We start from the raw sequence: 16,654 nt of genomic DNA, 5'->3' as shown, positions 1-16,654 counted from the left end.
TGAGACCTGTGGCCTCTGTGAACTTAGCTGAGGCAGGGAGAGGAGGGGCCGGGTCTGCTGGGCGCCCCTGTCCCTGTCACCAAGTGGATCACTATCAACGGTTAAACACACAGCCCCTCACTCCTCCCAGATCTCTCCCCCTGACAATGAAAGGGAGCCAAGGCTGAGACAGCCACCGAGCAGATGGAGACCACCCCCCTCCAACCCTGGGAAGGGAGGTGGGAGAAGGGGGGAGTCGAATCCCATATACTAGGCTTTCTTGGCTATTGGAAAATCCCACAAGACAACTGGTTCGACCCCACACGGCTGCGGCTGCGAGGAAACTGGGTCTCTCTCCCCCTGGGCGTGGGGAGAGGCCAGCATCTAGAAGAAGCAGGCTGGTGAGTGCTTTCTTAGGCTGTCAAGCCCCGGTGCCCCAGAGGGTTCGGTGTAGTTACAGACAGCCCTTCAGAGCGGGAGGTGGGAGGACTGTGTGGGCAGATGCTTTCTTCTAGATGCTGAGACATGCGGTCATTCCATGGGGGTGACGAGGGGGACGTGGGGAGATGTAATCTTTTGGCAGGTGCTCCCAGAAGCGGCAGCCAGGGAGCTCCTCCCTGCTGCTTCCCCTTCAACTCTTGTCTTCCTCCAGAGATCCCTCTGTCTCTCTCCTACTTGCTTGGTGCTCTGGCTCTTTGGGACAGGCTGATGATCGGCAGCAGGGGGCATTTCCAGTTTCCTAGGAAACCCACCCCCTGGCCTTTAGATGCCTGTGAGCAGAGGGAGCGGAGCAGGCTCGGGTCACCATCTGTTGAATCGTTTATTCCTTGGCAGGAGAGAGATGGAAGGGAGGTGGCGGTGGGGATCAGAGGGCAGGAGGGGGGGACAGCGAGGAGGGTCCCCTGTTGTACCCACAGCAGTCCCTCCGCTGCAGGTGGACCTCAGAACCCTGGGCTGCTGTGCTGACGCCCTCAGGGCTGAGGGGGCAGCTAGGCTGGGAGTGGAAAGGACAGCAGTTCTGCGAGTAGTGCCTGGCACAGCTGAGCCCCTAGATTCTGAGGGCCTGTCTGTGGGGTAGAGAAAACAGCGTAACCCTGACAGATCGGACAGAAAGCTCTGAGAACGGGGAGGGGGAAGATTTCAGAAAAAAGGAGATGAGAGTGTGGGCCGAGAGGATGCTGGTGAGATGCCCTTGTTGGGTTACTGTGGTTATTTTCATTATCAGACTTATATCTTAACAATGGTTTCATCCTGTTGATATTCGCCAAGGATTTGTCATATGTGGATTTGCCGATGGGATAACTATCTCCCAGCAATAGGAAGTATCTGGTCAGCTGCTCATCCCACACATATTTTTTGTACTGTCTTCCTATGGAGGGAGGAAAGACATGGGCTCTGAGCTCAAGAAGCTGAGAGTTCGGGGGCACCTGGGTGGCTCAGTCAGTTAAGCGTCCGACTTCGGCTCAGGTCATGATCTCGCGGTCTGTGAGTTCGAGCCCCGCGTCGGGCTCTGTGCTGACGGCTCGGAGCCTGGAGCCTGTTTCAGATTCTGTGTCTCCCTCTCTCTCTGCCCCTCCCCTGCTCATGCTCTGTCTCTGTCTGTCTCAAAAATAAATAAAAACATTTAAAAAAAAAAAAGAAGCTGAGAGTTCGATGCAGGAGACAGACATGGGAATCCCACGGGCAGGAAGCAATGACTGCTGGAACAGAGTTTGGTGGCGCATCGGGAAACACAAGGGAAATGCAGCCTATTTTCAGGGCAAAAGCAGGGCTGGTGTCAGGGAGGGGTTGCCGCTCGGGGCCTTGGTAAAGAAGGGGATCTGCACTGGAGAGAAGTGAGGGAGTAGCATTGTGGCCTGGGTGAAATGGGAGCAAAGGTCAAGGTCGCCGAAGGTGCCTGTTTGGCTGGAGCAGAGGCTGCGATTAGCGTGAGAGCTGCCCACGGAGCGCAGATTGTGCCTCTTAGGCCGGCTCCTCGACCAGTTTTCCTGCTGAGAACAGACAGGATAGAGGGTGAGCATGGGCAGGATGCTGGCTCTTTGTTCTTCAAGTAAGAAGGCGGTAGGTGAGCGGGAATGTGGTTATTATCATAGTGATAACCCGAGACGCTGGTTTATATTTATGTACAAGTCAGCTGTGACTGTTATGCGTTTGTATGGGGAGCAGACGAGCTGAGAAATACCTTAGCTCTGAGTCTGGGGTCCCAGCTAAGAAGGGCTTCCTGCCTGTCTGCGTGAGCCCTCCGGCCCAGCGTGGGACACCTCTGAGCTCTTTCGGGCCCCACACGCCTGGCCCTGCCCCACTCCTTACTTCGATGTGCCTTTATTTCCTCTTGTGTTTCAGCTTCTCTCTCTGACTGCTGAAGAGGTTGCTTCCGGACAGCTATAGTTAATAAGCCTGCTGCCTTTTTTTTTTTTTTTTAAATCTGATGCACAATGGTGGAGTTTTCCGTAGGCTCTGTTGGGCTTTCATTATCTCTGCTCCCTCACAACATCCTGTGGCAGTGATGTCTGAATGTGTTCCTTAGCTGGTGTGGGTCGTATTGTTCTCGTCGTTTTATTATTTATTCCAGGCACTAATTGCTAGCATGTGGCCTCATAGCACTCATCTGTCGGTACGTCCCAAGGCATTAATCAGGAGCCCAGCCTCCAAGTACCTGCAGGACTGCTCTGTTCATGGCTCGGAGGCGTCCAACTGAACGTATTTGGTTCTAAGCTCATGTTCTCCTTGTGCCCGACCACGAACAGATTCATTCCCTGTTCTGTATTTCTGATACCGATCCTTAGCATTATCCTCATCCAGTTCCCCGACCTAGGAACCTTCATGCCGTCCTTCTTCTCACCACCCACTACCGGTCAGTCATCAGCTCCTGGTGACCCTAACTCAGAAAATATCCTCAAATCTCAGTGGTCCTTGGCCACTCTGAAGCCATCCGCGTGTTGCACGCACACTCTCTCACACTGGGTGCAGAGGCATCTGGAATCTGGGAGAAAGATGCGTGGAGTGGCAGGCAAAGGAGGTGCGGTCTGAGGAACCTCACCCTGGGGAGGAACCTTGGGTCCCAGAGGCGACGGATGCTATAGGGCAGAGAGTGGCCTGGGACTGAGCCCAGACCAGCCCCCTGATGGGCAGGTCACAGGCCCTCTCTCGGACCTGAGTTTACCCAATACTCAAAGAAAAGTCTTGCGTGGGTCGGAGTCAGCTTGAGGTCACCAGGAAGGAACACGATAAGCATAGTGAGAGCAGCTTAATTGGTGTGGTGTCTCATGTTCCTATGCTTTATCCATCTGCGTTTCCAACCACAACCACTGGAAGCAGCCAAAGCAGGAATATCTATTTCCATGGTTGAAATTTTTTTTAAAAGCTCGGAAAACAAGTAATTTATTAAAAAAAAAAAAAAGTAAGTGGCAGGATTGAGGACTTTACTTGGGTTTTCTACTCCGTAAATATCCCCTTCCAGGCATACACCGGACACAAGAATGATCAGGGCATGGGCTAAGCCTCAAAAATGCCACAAAGAGGAGAGACGAGTTAAGCTAGTGGTGAGCAAACTGCGACCCATCCCCCCACCCCCGCCCCCGGCCAATTCCAGCCCGCTGCCTGTTTTTGTAAATAAAGTTTTATTGGAACATAGCTATGCCCATTCGCTCACTTATTGGCCATGGTGGCCCTCTCACTACAACAGTAAAGTTCAGCAGTTGTGACAGAGGCTGTATGTCTCATAAAGCTGAAAATACCTACGATCTGGACCTTTACAGAGAAAGTCGCCAACCCTTAATTTAAAGATTTACCGGTGTGCTAAGTGCCCCAGAGAGGCAGGTGTAAGGTGAAATAGAAATGGAGGCAAGCAGTGGGGCGGGGGTGGGGGTGGGGGAGCACAAGGAATTATTCACGAAGCAGAAGATGCCTGAGTGGTGCAGTGTTGCAGACGGAGTAGGAATTAATCACGTGACAAGGAGGGAAGGCCTTTCCAGCCACCGAGGATGGCACATGTAAAATGTGGACATTGTAAATGGTGTGTCAGTTACGGGGCATTTAGCATTTGGAGGGGGTCTGAGAGCCCTGCAGGAGTCTGATCTCCTGGAGCCTTGCTGCGCGCAAGAGTTTGAGTCTGACCGTATAGATTGATGGGGCGATATGGAAGGGTTTTCAGCCGAGCACTGACAGCCTCAGACAGGGGTTTAGAAACATCACTGTAATAGCAACATGGAGAATGACCTGGAAAGATACCAGCTGGGGGGGTTACTGCAGTAGTCCACGAGGCATGACATAGATCAAAGGTAAGAGGGTGGGAGCACGGGAAAGGGAAAGGGGGTGAGAGACACCGAGAGGGCCTCGGTGCCTCGTGTGAGGTGTAAGCAGCGGTGGGATTTCAGGGCGATTCCCAGGTGTCTGGCTCGGGCAAGTTGGGTGGGGGCCATCAACAGAGACAGGGAAGAGAGACAGAGGAGCAGGACCCCAGTGGAAACACGACGAGCCCGTGGCAGAAGGAGAGGATCCGGCAAGGTGATCACTGCTGCTGCGGAGGTTTGAAGGGCCAGAGAGAAGAGGAGGCCGGAAGTGGTGGTTCAGAGGCCAAGGAGACAAGAATGTGAGGAGGGATGGATGGAGTGGTTGATGGAAGCCGATGCCGCCTCCAAGAGGTCTGGCGAGATAAAGACTAAGGACGCTAGAGTCGGCCGTCGGGAGGCCAACGGGAGGTCTGGAGGGAGCGTTCCAGAGTCTGGTTGGAGGAGGGAAAGAGAACTCAGGAAATAAAAGCAGAAGCCATAGTCCACTCTCTAAACAAACTTTCATGAGAAGAGAGAGAAGGAAAAAAAACAAATCAGGTGTATGTAGGGAGGCTGTGGGATCCAGAGAATAATCTTTTGTTTTTGTTAGGAGAGAAACTTGAAGGTGTTTCTCTGCTGAGGCCTGGAGAAGAGTTGGGAGATTCAGGAGCATGTGGAGCGGACAGCGGATGGTCAAGGGCGGGTCTCTGCGGAGGGGTGGGCCTGGGTCCAGCAGACGCCGGCAGGAGGAGGGAGGGACCCTTTTTACGCAGAAAGTGGAGGCCATGGGAAGCGTAGGCATCCAGCTAACGTCCCACGGGCATTTCTGACCGTGACAGCGCGCTGTCAGCTGCACGTGGTAGAATACTCGACTCCAGCCGGCTTCAAAATTAAAGGGAATTTGTAATATAAATATATATGCAGTTGGAAGATGCACAGTTAGGGCTGGCTTCAGGGAATGCCCCGTCAGCGACACCAACGGTGGCATGAAGAATCAGGTCTTTCCCCTCTGCCTTCCGCGGTGTTAGATTATCCTCGTGTTACACACGGAGACACCCCCCCCACTCCCCCCTGGGGGACTGGGGATCGTGAAGCAGTCCCAGGAAGCCCCCTGAGCCCGGAGAGCACCACAGACCTCAACGCAAAAGATGCGAGCCTTGGGACACCTGACGGCTTGCCACGTCCTTCCTCCCAGCCGCGCCTGGCTGTTGCACCCACGCATTGTCGCCGATGGGTTCGGGGTTTTCTGCATTTGGAGAGTCAGACTGCTGCACAAGGATTTCCAGTTCTTTGTTTTACTGACGGAGTCCTTTCTTCAAATAACACCTCATGCAAAACCCAATATCAACAAACAGGGACTTTGAAGCAGCCCCGGTGAGAGTGGAGTGGGGGTGGGGGCCGAAGTCCCGCTTGTTCCTCCCTCTCCAAATGCTCTCCTCCCTTGGAGAAGGTCCCCAGCACTTCCAAAGAAACCACCAGGCTCCTCTGACCCAATGCAAAAACCTGGCACTAAAAGGTTCTTGAGAAATCTTTCAGCTGTACCCTCCTTACCCTGAATACTTGGTGTGAAACCCCGGGGTGGCCGCGAGGCTGGCTGCATTGGGTGGTTTCATTGAAACAGTGGTGAAGTTTCTGGGTTGGAAAGTGAAGACGCTGGCCTCACCCCGGAGGGTCTCCCTGCGTCCACTGCCACCTGTCTACATGCCGCCCTCCAAAGAGCAGCCAGGGTGGCCTTTGAGAACAGCTCTCATCAGGTCACCCACCACTTAGAACCCTGCAGTAGCCTCCTGGCGTGTTTAGAATGGAATTTAAATTCCTTACTTTCATCCTCAGAGCTGGCCACACTGGTTGATTTCACCTACCCATCTACTTCCTGCCACAGGGTCTTTGCACAAGCGGTTCCCCTGGCCCCGGATGTTTTCCTGACCCACCTTTATAAAGTTGGCTCCTCCTTGCCATTTAGGTCTCCGTCAAATGTCCCCTTCTCACAGAGGCCTTCTTTGACCATTCACTTCCCTTTACCCCATCAGCCTATTGGGGCTTCTTTTCTTCTTCTTTTTCTTTATTTATTGACTTGATTTTTTTTTCCGAGAACTTTTAGATTTACAGCAAAATCAAGCTGGGAGGTATCGAGATTTCCCGTAAACCCCCTACCCCCACACACGCACAGCCTCCCTCATTAGCACCACCCCCCACCGGAGAGGTGCAGTTGTAACCAGTGATGAACTCACCCTGACACATCCTAATCACCCACAGTCCGTAGCTGACATGAGGGTTCACTCCCAGTGCTGTCCTTCTGTGGGTTTAGACGAATGTGTAATGACATGGGCCCACCATCATCGTCTCATACAGAGGAGTTTGATGCCCTGAAAATCCTCTGTGCTCCCATCTATTCATTCCTTCTCCCCCCCCCCCCCCACCAACCTCTGGCGACCACTGATCTTTTTACCACCTCCATAGCTTTGCCTTTTCCAGAATGTCACCTAGGGACATAGAATCATACTGTACGCAGCCTTCCCATGGCTTCTTTCACTTAGTGATACGCATTTAAGCTTCCTCCGTGTCTTCTCGTGGCTTGATAGCTCATTTCTTTTTAGCGCTGAATAGTACTCCGTCGTGTGGATGCACCACAGTTTATGCATCCGTTCACCTACTGAAGGATGAAGGGCATGTAGGTCGCCTCCATATTCCGGTGATTATGGATGAGACGCCGCAGACGCCCGAGTGTGCGGGTCGGATTGTGTCTTCTTCACTGGACCTACTGCTACCTGATTTGTTTTTGTTCACTGCCGATTTCCTGTCTCCCTCACTGGAAAGAAGGCTCCACCAGAGCAGAGAGACCTTATCTCTCGTCCTTGTGTTATATTCTCTAAAGCAGCACCTGCTGCCAGATCTGGTAAATGAATGAGTGGCCTGCCGACTGCCACCCAACAGTCCCGGCGGGGGGGGGGGGGGGGGTTCTGCTCTCGGAGACGTGGAACTGGCAGCTGAGCCACGTTTCAGCCCCGCCAGTCTTTCCTCCCATCATCACAGATGTGTTGTGACCACTGGCACAGCCCCGCCCAGAACGGGGCTGCGGGAACGTGGGGGGCTCCCGGTGATGACAGCTTGTGGGAGCCATGGGCCTCTCAACCGTCTGCCGGGGACAGCTTGTGGTGCCAACCCTAGGGGCTCCCCAGTCTGGGGAAAGAAAGCAAACCAGGATCCAGAAAGAAGGAAAAATTGGAAAGCACACTGATTGCGGGTGGATAATTACTAGTAGCCGCTGTTACCAGTAACGTCACGTAGGTAACCGGGATGTTTCCTTCATCCTGCGAACTCAAAGCCCGCCCCGGGGCAGCAGCTAACACGTACTGAGCGTCACTCTGGGCCCTGTGCTTTGCCAAGGGCTTTAAGTAGGAATTGTGTATTAAGTCATCCCAGAAGCCCTCTGGAATAGTCCTGTGTGAGTTTTTCAGATGAGAAATACAGAGGTCTGAAGGTTCAGGACTTGCCCGTAACCCCCACCCCTCAAACTCAAGACAGTCATGCTGCACAGCCCATGCTCTCGAACTTGACCAAGAGAGGCTGTCGTGTCCAGCAGTCCGCACCAATGGCTGACCATCCCCGACTCCCACACCCTTCCTGGGCCCCGTCTCAGACATTTTGAATCTGAATCTCCCACAAGGCTTGCAAATTTAAAGTTCCGGAAACTTTAAAGCTTCAGTTCAGGGAGGTTACCTAAGTGAAGGAAGCATCCCACATAAGATAACAGAATTTCTAAGGGCATTCAAATTCAAAAAAAAAAACAAACCAGTTTTTTAAATCTGCAGGCCCGATTTGGCCCCTGCCTAGAAGTTTGAGGGTCCAGGAATCTGTGTATTTAAATAGTGCCCAGGAGTTTCTGAGAAGCATCCAGCTCCTTCCCGTGTGGGTACATTGTCAGCACAGCACCTGGCCAAATGCTGCTTGGATTCTTTATGAAACAGTGAGCTCAGTACTTCACCAGGCAGAACATTCCATGTTTGGGTAACTCTGTTCCCTCTCTCTTTTCTTCTCTTTTCACACAGGGGTTGCAGGGCAGGGGGAGGATTTCAGAAGTGCAAGCATCGAATTAATCTTCTTCCGCAGGGTATACTACACCATCAGTCCACACAAGATTTCTCTTGTGGTTTTATTTGTTTTTGTTCTTTTCCTCACTCTCTCCCCCTGCAATAGCCCTCCATGTCATGTATTTAACACCCTTCGATCCACCTCTAACCTGTTTGATTTGATGTAAAAGGATCTTTCGGACACATTGTATCGGTAGTATGTGTGGGTAGAGTGTTTACTTTCATGGATGGTACTGTAGGATGGCTACATTTATCAGATTATTCTTCCTTAACATCTCAGAGCAGCAGCTGCCTCTCTGGAACCTTCTCCCTTTCGATTCTAGTTTTTTCCCTCGTGGAGCTAAACAGAAAAATTCCACACCTTCTCCCAGCATTCCAAGACCGTCATCACGGCCCCTCTTCTGCAGCCCCCATCTGCCCTCTCACCAGAAATGGGATTTTCCCTATTTCTCCCCAGGATGCTCTGTAGTTAGATGGCATTCTCCACCCACCCCCACACCTGCCCCTGAGTGATGTCATTCTCTACCTACCCCTAATGGGAGAGGAACCTGAGATACTTTGTGACTGGGCCACACAGCAAGATAGCGTAAGAAATAAGATTTGATTAGAAGCATGCACTTACCTGCCTTCAGTTAGATATCCCTGCCCTTGGCCTTTCCTACCTGGTTATCGGGATAGGAAAACTGTAACCCTTGGGGATGTGGGGGTACCTGCAGGCAGGACATCTCCCTCCTCACTCTGCCTTGACTTCTTTGAGTGCAACACTAGAATCCACATGCCCGGACACCAGTTAACACTCCTGTTCCTTAGACATGGGTGGAGAGTCCTTCAGAATGTACGGGAAGGATTACAAGCCGTGTGCCTCTCCTCCAGGCTGAGCGGACCAGGCTCCGGGAGCTGAAGGTGCCTATATGCCCATGTGGAATAACCCACCTCCTCCTCTTCTGCCGTTTATCTTTATGAGCACATTAAAGACACCGAAACTTACATTTCTTTGTTATCGAGGTAAAATTGGCATACCAGAAAGTGAACCAATTTGTAGTGAACAATTCGGTGGCATTTAGGACATTCACAGCATGCACAGCCATCACCTCAATCGAGTAGTTCTTATTCTACTCCAGTGGAATCCCTTCCTCATCCCGACATTATCATCACCCCGAAAGGAAACCCCATACCCGTTACTTCCCGTTCCCCCTTCCCCTCTGCCTCTGGTAAGCACCAACCTGTGTTCTGTCTGTATGGACTTACCTATTTGGGATCTTCAATATAAATGAGATGACTCTGTATGTGACCTTTTGTGTCTTGCTCCTCTCAGCGAGCATAACCATCTCAGGTTCCCTCCACGTTGTAGCAGGTGTCAGTACCTGCCTTCTGTGGCCAAGTGATAGTTCATGGAATGTACGTACTGCAATTTTGCTTACGTATTCATCTGTTGATGGACATTTGGGCTGTTTCTACCTTCTGGCTCTTATGAATGATGCTACTATGAACATGTGCACACAGGGACTTGTTTGAGTACTGGTCTTTAACTCTTTGGGGCATATACCTAGAAGTAGAAATATGGGGTCAGATGATAAATCTCTGTTTACTTTTTTTTTTTTTTAATTTTTTTTTTCAACTTTTTTTTTTTTTTTTTTTTTTTTATTTTTGGGACAGAGAGAGACAGAGCATGAACGGGGGAGGGGCAGAGAGAGAGGGAGACACAGAATCGGAAACAGGCTCCAGGCTCCGAGCCATCAGCCCAGAGCCTGACGCGGGGCTCGAACTCACGGACCGCGAGATCGTGACCTGGCTGAAGTCGGACGCTTAACCGACTGCGCCACCCAGGCGCCCCTCTCTGTTTACTTTTTTAAAGAAACTACATTTTTAAAATTAATTAATTGATTAATTTTTAAATGTTTTATTTATTTTTGAGAGACAGAGAGGGCACACGAGCAAGGGAGGGGCAGAGAAAGAGGGGGACAGAGGATCTGAAGCAGGTTCCACACTGAGAGCAGAGCCTGATGCAGGGCTTGAGATCGTGAGATCATGATCTGAGCCGAAGTCAGACATTCAACCAACTGAGCCACCCAGGCACCCACATTTATTTATTTTTGATTTAAAATGCTTTTGTTTTGGGGGCGCCTGGGTGGCTTAGTTGGTTGGGTGTCCGACTTTGGCTCAGGTCATGATCTCACAGCTCATGGGTTCAAGCCCCACATCGGGCTCTGTGCTCACAGCTCGGAGCTTGGAGCCTGCTTTGGATTCTGTGTCTCCCTCTCTCTCTGCCTCTCCCCTGCTCACCTTCTGTCTCTCTCTCTCAAAAATAAATAAATATTTTAAAAAAAAGATGCATTGACTTTATATTAAAATGTTTCTGTTTTTGTTTTGAGAGAGAGAGAGTGTGCATGAGCACATGAGCAGGGGAGGGGCAAGGGCAGGAGGGACAGAGGATCCAGAGCATTTCTTTTTTAAATAACAACTTTACTCTGGAACTTTCCTGCATATGGAGAGATGGGAAATTGGGTGAGGAGTCAGGAGATCTGGGTTCTTTTCCTGGCTTTGCCCCTAACCAGCTGTGTGACCTTGAGCAAATCACTTCCCCTCGCTGGGCTCTTGTTTTCTCATTTGAAAAGTAAGGGGATTTCATAAAGCAAAATGATCTTAAAAGTCTCTTCCTCTTTTAAGATTTTACTGGGAAAAAATGGATTCCAGAGAGAAGAGGGAGAGAGAATTATCAAACAGCTACCAGATTATCTCTAAGAACTTTCTCTACCGTGTTTTAAAATTTTGAGTTAAAGGCACCCCAAATAATTGGGCTTTTTTTGGTTTCCTGCCAGTGTGTTTCTAGTTAGTGAATAGCTCTGGCTTCTTATACCCATCAAGATTCCCAGAACAAGATACCCTTCTCCTGGCCATCACTTCCTGTTGCCGGACAGCTCCTGAACAAAACATGGCAGTCATGAAGCCAAGACGGGAGCCAAACCATCCCCACTGTCCTACGTGAAGGAATGCTGAGCCTCACCCCATGCTGGTTCTCTCAGTACAAGGTGTCAGCCTGATAGCCTGAGTCTGGTCTTTGGAGATGTACGACCCAAGGAGGGGAGTTAGCAGACCCTTCCTTTGTCTGTATAAAGACCATCTTTGGAGGAAGAACCAAAGACGTGCTGTGACGCCGTCCACCCAGATTTTCCTCCTTCAGAGATTTCTACTCCCCTGACCCTCTTCTAGCTGATTGATCTCTGGCCCAAGTGCAGTGCCTAGGGAGGGAGGGAGTTTTTTCCTCCACTGGAGGGGAGCCTCCACAGTATGCCATCCAGGTCCAAAGCATGTGTTCCCCTGAGCCGCCTGCTGGTTTTCTGGGGAGACCCGAGTTTAAACAACAAAAACAAAACAAAAACATGTGATCTAAGTGGTTTATTTCATTCAGTCAGCCATTTATTTGCTCATTTTTTCATCCATCCATCACATATTTTTGAGTGCCTGCCATATTAGATTCTAGGAATAAACAAAATGAGGCACCTTCCCTATGGAGCCTTCCTTTTTTAATAGAGGGTACAGATGAGTGGCTTTTGGAAAGAACACAATGAATACGAAGTGACAAGTGCTTGACAAGGGGGCCACAAATGGTGTTCAGGAGTACAGACGAGGGACACACAAGTCACACTTGGCAAAAATCGTGAGAGGGCAGATTCAAAGCATGTTCTAGACAGAAGCTAATCTGTGTAGAAGTCACAGAGCACGACACATGATGGGACCTAGGAGGTGACCAGTACTTGCTGGAACACAGAGGGAGGGTGATGAGAGGGGAGATTGGAGAGGGGACTCCATTAGGGAGGATTTCACAGTCGGGCATCTGTGAGCTAGTGAGTTGACTGGGGCCTGGCATATTTGTATCCACACTTTAGAAAATGACACCTCTGGTGATGGGTGAAGAATGAGTCGGAGGGGTAAGAGAAGTGGGGAGGGACACCCGGCTGCCTCATTTGGTAGAGCATGCGACTCTTGACCTCGGGGTTATAAGTTCGAGCCCCACTTTGTTTGTAGAGATTACTCAAAAACAAAATCTTAAAAAAAAAGAAAAAAAGAGTGGAGGCGGGGAGACCACTCAGGAAGCTGCTGTGGTCGCTGCCATGAACTGATGGTGACTGAAACCAAGGTGGAAGCAGCGGGAAGGAAGTAGATGGGGTCCAGAAACACGTGAGGTTGGGGGCTGCTGCTGGGCCCAGCGTCCAGGACAGAAACTGCTGAAATCTGAATCAGAATCCTTTAGCCCGCCCCACATCCTGGCACAGGGGAGGGTCCTCATCCCCCGGGTCTTCAGAAGCATAACCTTGTCTCCCAGGAGCAAGCCCTGGAGCCCTGCTCCTGTGCCCGACAGCCTCAGTCAGGACAGACGGGAGCTGGTGGTGGTGTACAGGTGAGAGAAGCATCCTGGGGGAGCTGCCTCCAGCCATCCTCTTTGACTTGGCCCCCATGGCAGAACAGCAAACTGGACCAAGTTTTAAGATCCTATGTTCTGGAAACGGTGGCAGTCTTAAAGCACTGTATCTCATTTTTTTTTTTTTTCCAAGTATAGTTAACATACAGTGTTGTATTAGTTTCAGATGCACAATATAATGACAACAGTTCTACACATGACTCGGTGCTCATCACGATAAGTGCACTCTTATCCCCTTTATCTATTTCATTCGCCCCCCACCCACCTTCCATAGCCATTCTTGCTTTTCTCTCTCAGGAGGAGGGGAAAAGGGTTTATCTCTTAAGGACTCCTCCCAGGCCCCTTGGGCAGCCATTTTTAATCCTTCCCCTTGCAGGCCTTAGAATGATTTCTTGTGCTTGAGGATGTGAACATTGGGCGGTCATAATATCGCTCATTCTACCAACCCCCTGGAAGCCCCTTCTTCTGGGTCATAGTCTCAGCACCACCATTATCTCTAAAGGGACAACATCAGGGCCACCATACCTTTGTGCACAAAATATCTGCAGAAATTCACTTAAAAAAAAAGTCCAATGAGTAACCAGCTTCCACCTGTCTAACCCCTAACCCTCAGTGCAGCTGCCTTCACTCTGCCCCTGGATCAGAGGACATCAGTGTGATCTTTTCTCTGTGCCCTACCCCAGACTCACTCAAACCCAGGCCCATACAACACATAGGGTTCCTAGAAGCTATGAGATTCGTGTGTTTCTCACTGGCCTAGTGCATGGCATCTTCTAGGTGCTGGACCAGTGGGACAGTGTTTGTTTCCAGGATTATTCCAAGCAGAGTTGCCCTTCCTTCTAGAACAGTGGTTCTCAACCGGGAGTGGTTTTGTCCTCCAGGGGACAGTTGGCAATGTCTAGAGACATTTTCGATTGGAGGCAGGAGTGGGTTCTACTGGCATCTAGTGGATAGAGGCCAGGGATGCTGCGAAACATCCTGCAGTAATACCCAAGGCAGTTCCCCACACAGAGAATTGTGGGTCCCACATGTCCATCAGGGTTAAGAAATCCTATTCTAGAGCACTGGTCTGTGACCAACAGGACCCTGGAGTCCTTCAGGCCCCGGAGGATTGCTAGAACAGACCACAAGTTCAAGAAAAACTCACTTGGCATTGTATTTCTTTCCACAGCTGAACTCTGTCCGAGAGGCCCAGTTAGAGCTGCTGGAGGCAGCAAGACCCCGCGGGCCGGGGAGCAGGGAGCGGGGCCCAGTACTGAGGATGGCCAGGCAGCAGCAGCCGCCGCCCTGGGTCCACGCAGCCTTCCTGCTCTGCCTCCTCAGCCTCAGCGGGGCCATCGAGATTCCTATGGATCGTGAGTCCTGCCCCATCCTCTTTGATTCTCTTGATTTGGGGCAGAGGAGTTGGGAGGGGATGGGAGGTCGGCGGGGAGTGAAGAGCAACTTTGGAAGAGGCTGGGGAGAGGGGAAGTGATTCTGGATGCAGAGCTGGGTTTCCCTGCAAAGAATTGACGGAAGCAGATCCGCGTTTGGGAATGTGAGACGAATTGCGCGGCACGATCTCTGAGGACTGTGGCTGAGCTGATGCTGGGGCTGCCTGGAGCCTGCCGAGCAGGGCTGGAGGTGGCAGATTTGAAAGTCAGTGTGGCACTCAGGAGTTCTTCCCTCCACTCTCCTCCCTCCGATCTCTGCAGTCTTGACTTGCCCATCAAAGTGGAGTTTCCAAGGACCAAGTGCAATGGATAGTTCTCATTTGCCTTCCTAATATCTGAGCTGGATCCTAGGCCCTCGCGGCTGGACTAATCAGGATGGATGGCCTGGGGAGGGTTGGGAAGGGAATTATTTCGCAGAAGCCTGGGGCTGAATGAAACATTAAAGTAGAGCTCCATTTTAACGCCAGGGTCCAAAACCCAGGCGCTGATTCCCTCTGTTTGTTTTTGCCTCGCCCGTGGCGAAGTTGGAAAGTAAAATCTGTATCATTCTGTTTCCCACGGTGGGGGCATTATTTGGCCATCAGAATCATAAAATAAGGGGTTTGGGATGCCGACAGCCATGTCTCTTGCGGCCGTATCTGTTGCTATGTTCGTAAGTGGCTCAATGACTGGCAGCCATGCTCCATGGCCCTGCATTTAGCTGCGTACCCCCCTTTGCCGCCATTCTGACACCTCCACCGGAATGTCTTGGCATTCCAGTGCTCTGATGTGGGCATACCACCTCTGTCCCCTGTGTCCTGCTTCCAGAAATAGATGGGATCCACATGATGCCGATGCTGACTTGGGCTCTGTCCAGGTGACAGATGTCTAAGGAGGGCTGGGAGAGGGATACAGGCTCCAAGAAGTGCTCACTGAGCTCTCCAAAGCCAGACCCTGGGGCCGGGAGTCAGCATAGCTTGGAGAAGAATTACACATACTTCAGCGCCCCCCTCCCCACTCAACCCTACAAATAATAACTGCCCAGAGGAGTGGCCACTTCTGGGTAAGAGAAGGCCAGCAGAAACTATAAGGACCCAGAAACAAGACGGGCAAGGCCCTGTTGCCTTCCCAATAGCCCCAAGTACATGTATGTGTGTGTGCATGCACGTGTGTGTGTGCGTGTGTGTGTGTTCACTGAATGGGGGGGGGGGGGTCATGACATGAACTGTTCCCGTGGAGACCATCTCCACTGATAGCTCAAGAAAGAGTCTCTCATTAACAATCCCAGGCAGACAGTCTAATAAGGAGCACGATAAGGCCAAGTCCCTGGAGAGCAGAGGGATACAGAGGAAATTGGGTTATCAAAGAAGTGGTGAAGGCTCATTTCCCTTCTGCTGCTTCTCCTCACTCATTCACTTGCCACTTTGATCCCTGGGGCTAGTGGGTGAGGGGTTCCTTCAAGAAGAACTTATAAATAGATGGCTTTGACATCTTTGTTAGGAATCTGGATTTCTAAAGCTCTACCAGAGCCATGGGCAGGTGAGCTAGCAGTCAGTCTCTCCAGAGTACCGCGTGTGGGGCAAAGAGCCACAAGTGCCCTGACCTCCCCCACCACCATCTCCCCACCTCAGTGTCCGTGAGGAGGGCCTCGAGTGTCCCCTACTTCCGGAAATGCATTGAAGGAAACATAGACCTTTCCTTGCTCTGGGTCACACAGCAAATGGGTGATGGATTCATGAATAGATCCCAGGTCTCTTTAAGATGTACAACTTGATGACCAGGTTGGCACTCGATATGTCCCACCCCTCCCTCTGCTAATCCCACCTTCTTTTAGTTCTTGGAACTCACCAGAGTAGCAGCTGCCACATGTCTGGCTGAAAGCTAAGTGCTTTAGAAGCATCTCCTCTGAGTCTCATCTTTCGCTGACAGGTTAGAAAACCGAGGTGCAGAGAAATAAAGCCTTTCTCTCCAGCTCATAAGTGGCAGGGCCAGCACATGACTACAGCACCTCTCTGAATGAGGAGGTGAGGTCTTTTGTGACACCAGGCCTGGTGCCCCGGGCCGCCGCACAACAGGAAACTCACGACGCCTGCCCGAAGCATGCCTCCTATGCCCTATACCTCCCTGCCGGCTGCAGGCTCAGTGGCCCTGGTGACATGTCCAGAATAAGCCTACAGAAGATGAATGCAAGACAAGAGAAGGCCAGCCCTTCAGAGGGGACCCAGTTGCCCAGGGAAGAGGTCCTCTTCAGCCAGGTTTTCCCCTCTTGCTGGGCCCAGCATAACAGGTGCCCCCCAAGTTACCTGAGCCCACCCTTCCTTCTTCACCCTAGGCCGTGGCCCGGTGGGAGGGGCTGGGGAAAGACCGTACGTTCTTACTCCTCTCCCCCCAGAGTCATTGAGGTATTTATTGACATACAACGTATGTAAGTTTAAGGTGTACAACTTGATGATTTGCTACACGTATACATTACGCAATGAT

The 16,654-nt window shown here is 51.2% G+C and overlaps 1 protein-coding gene across 19 annotated transcripts in view; it reads left to right on the top strand.

Annotated features, from left to right (window-relative positions):
* The window catches only part of NFASC (neurofascin), a 178,277-nt gene that overhangs the window by 95,555 nt on the left and 66,068 nt on the right, over positions 1-16,654 (top strand). For all 19 annotated transcript variants that reach the window (XM_019432978.2, XM_019432988.2, XM_019432959.2 and 16 more), the window contains one exon: positions 13,933-14,116. In XM_019432978.2, the coding sequence (XP_019288523.2) occupies positions 13,933-14,116 (184 nt within the window). The remainder of the gene's footprint in view (positions 1-13,932; positions 14,117-16,654) is intronic.

Source organism: Panthera pardus, unplaced genomic scaffold (assembly GCF_024362965.1).
Source record: "Panthera pardus isolate Hobbes unplaced genomic scaffold, ASM2436296v1 HiC_scaffold_21, whole genome shotgun sequence".
Classification (NCBI taxonomy): domain Eukaryota; kingdom Metazoa; phylum Chordata; class Mammalia; order Carnivora; family Felidae; genus Panthera; species Panthera pardus.
The sequence above is the reverse complement of the archived record's forward strand: the minus strand, read 5'-3'. Positions and strand labels throughout refer to the sequence as shown.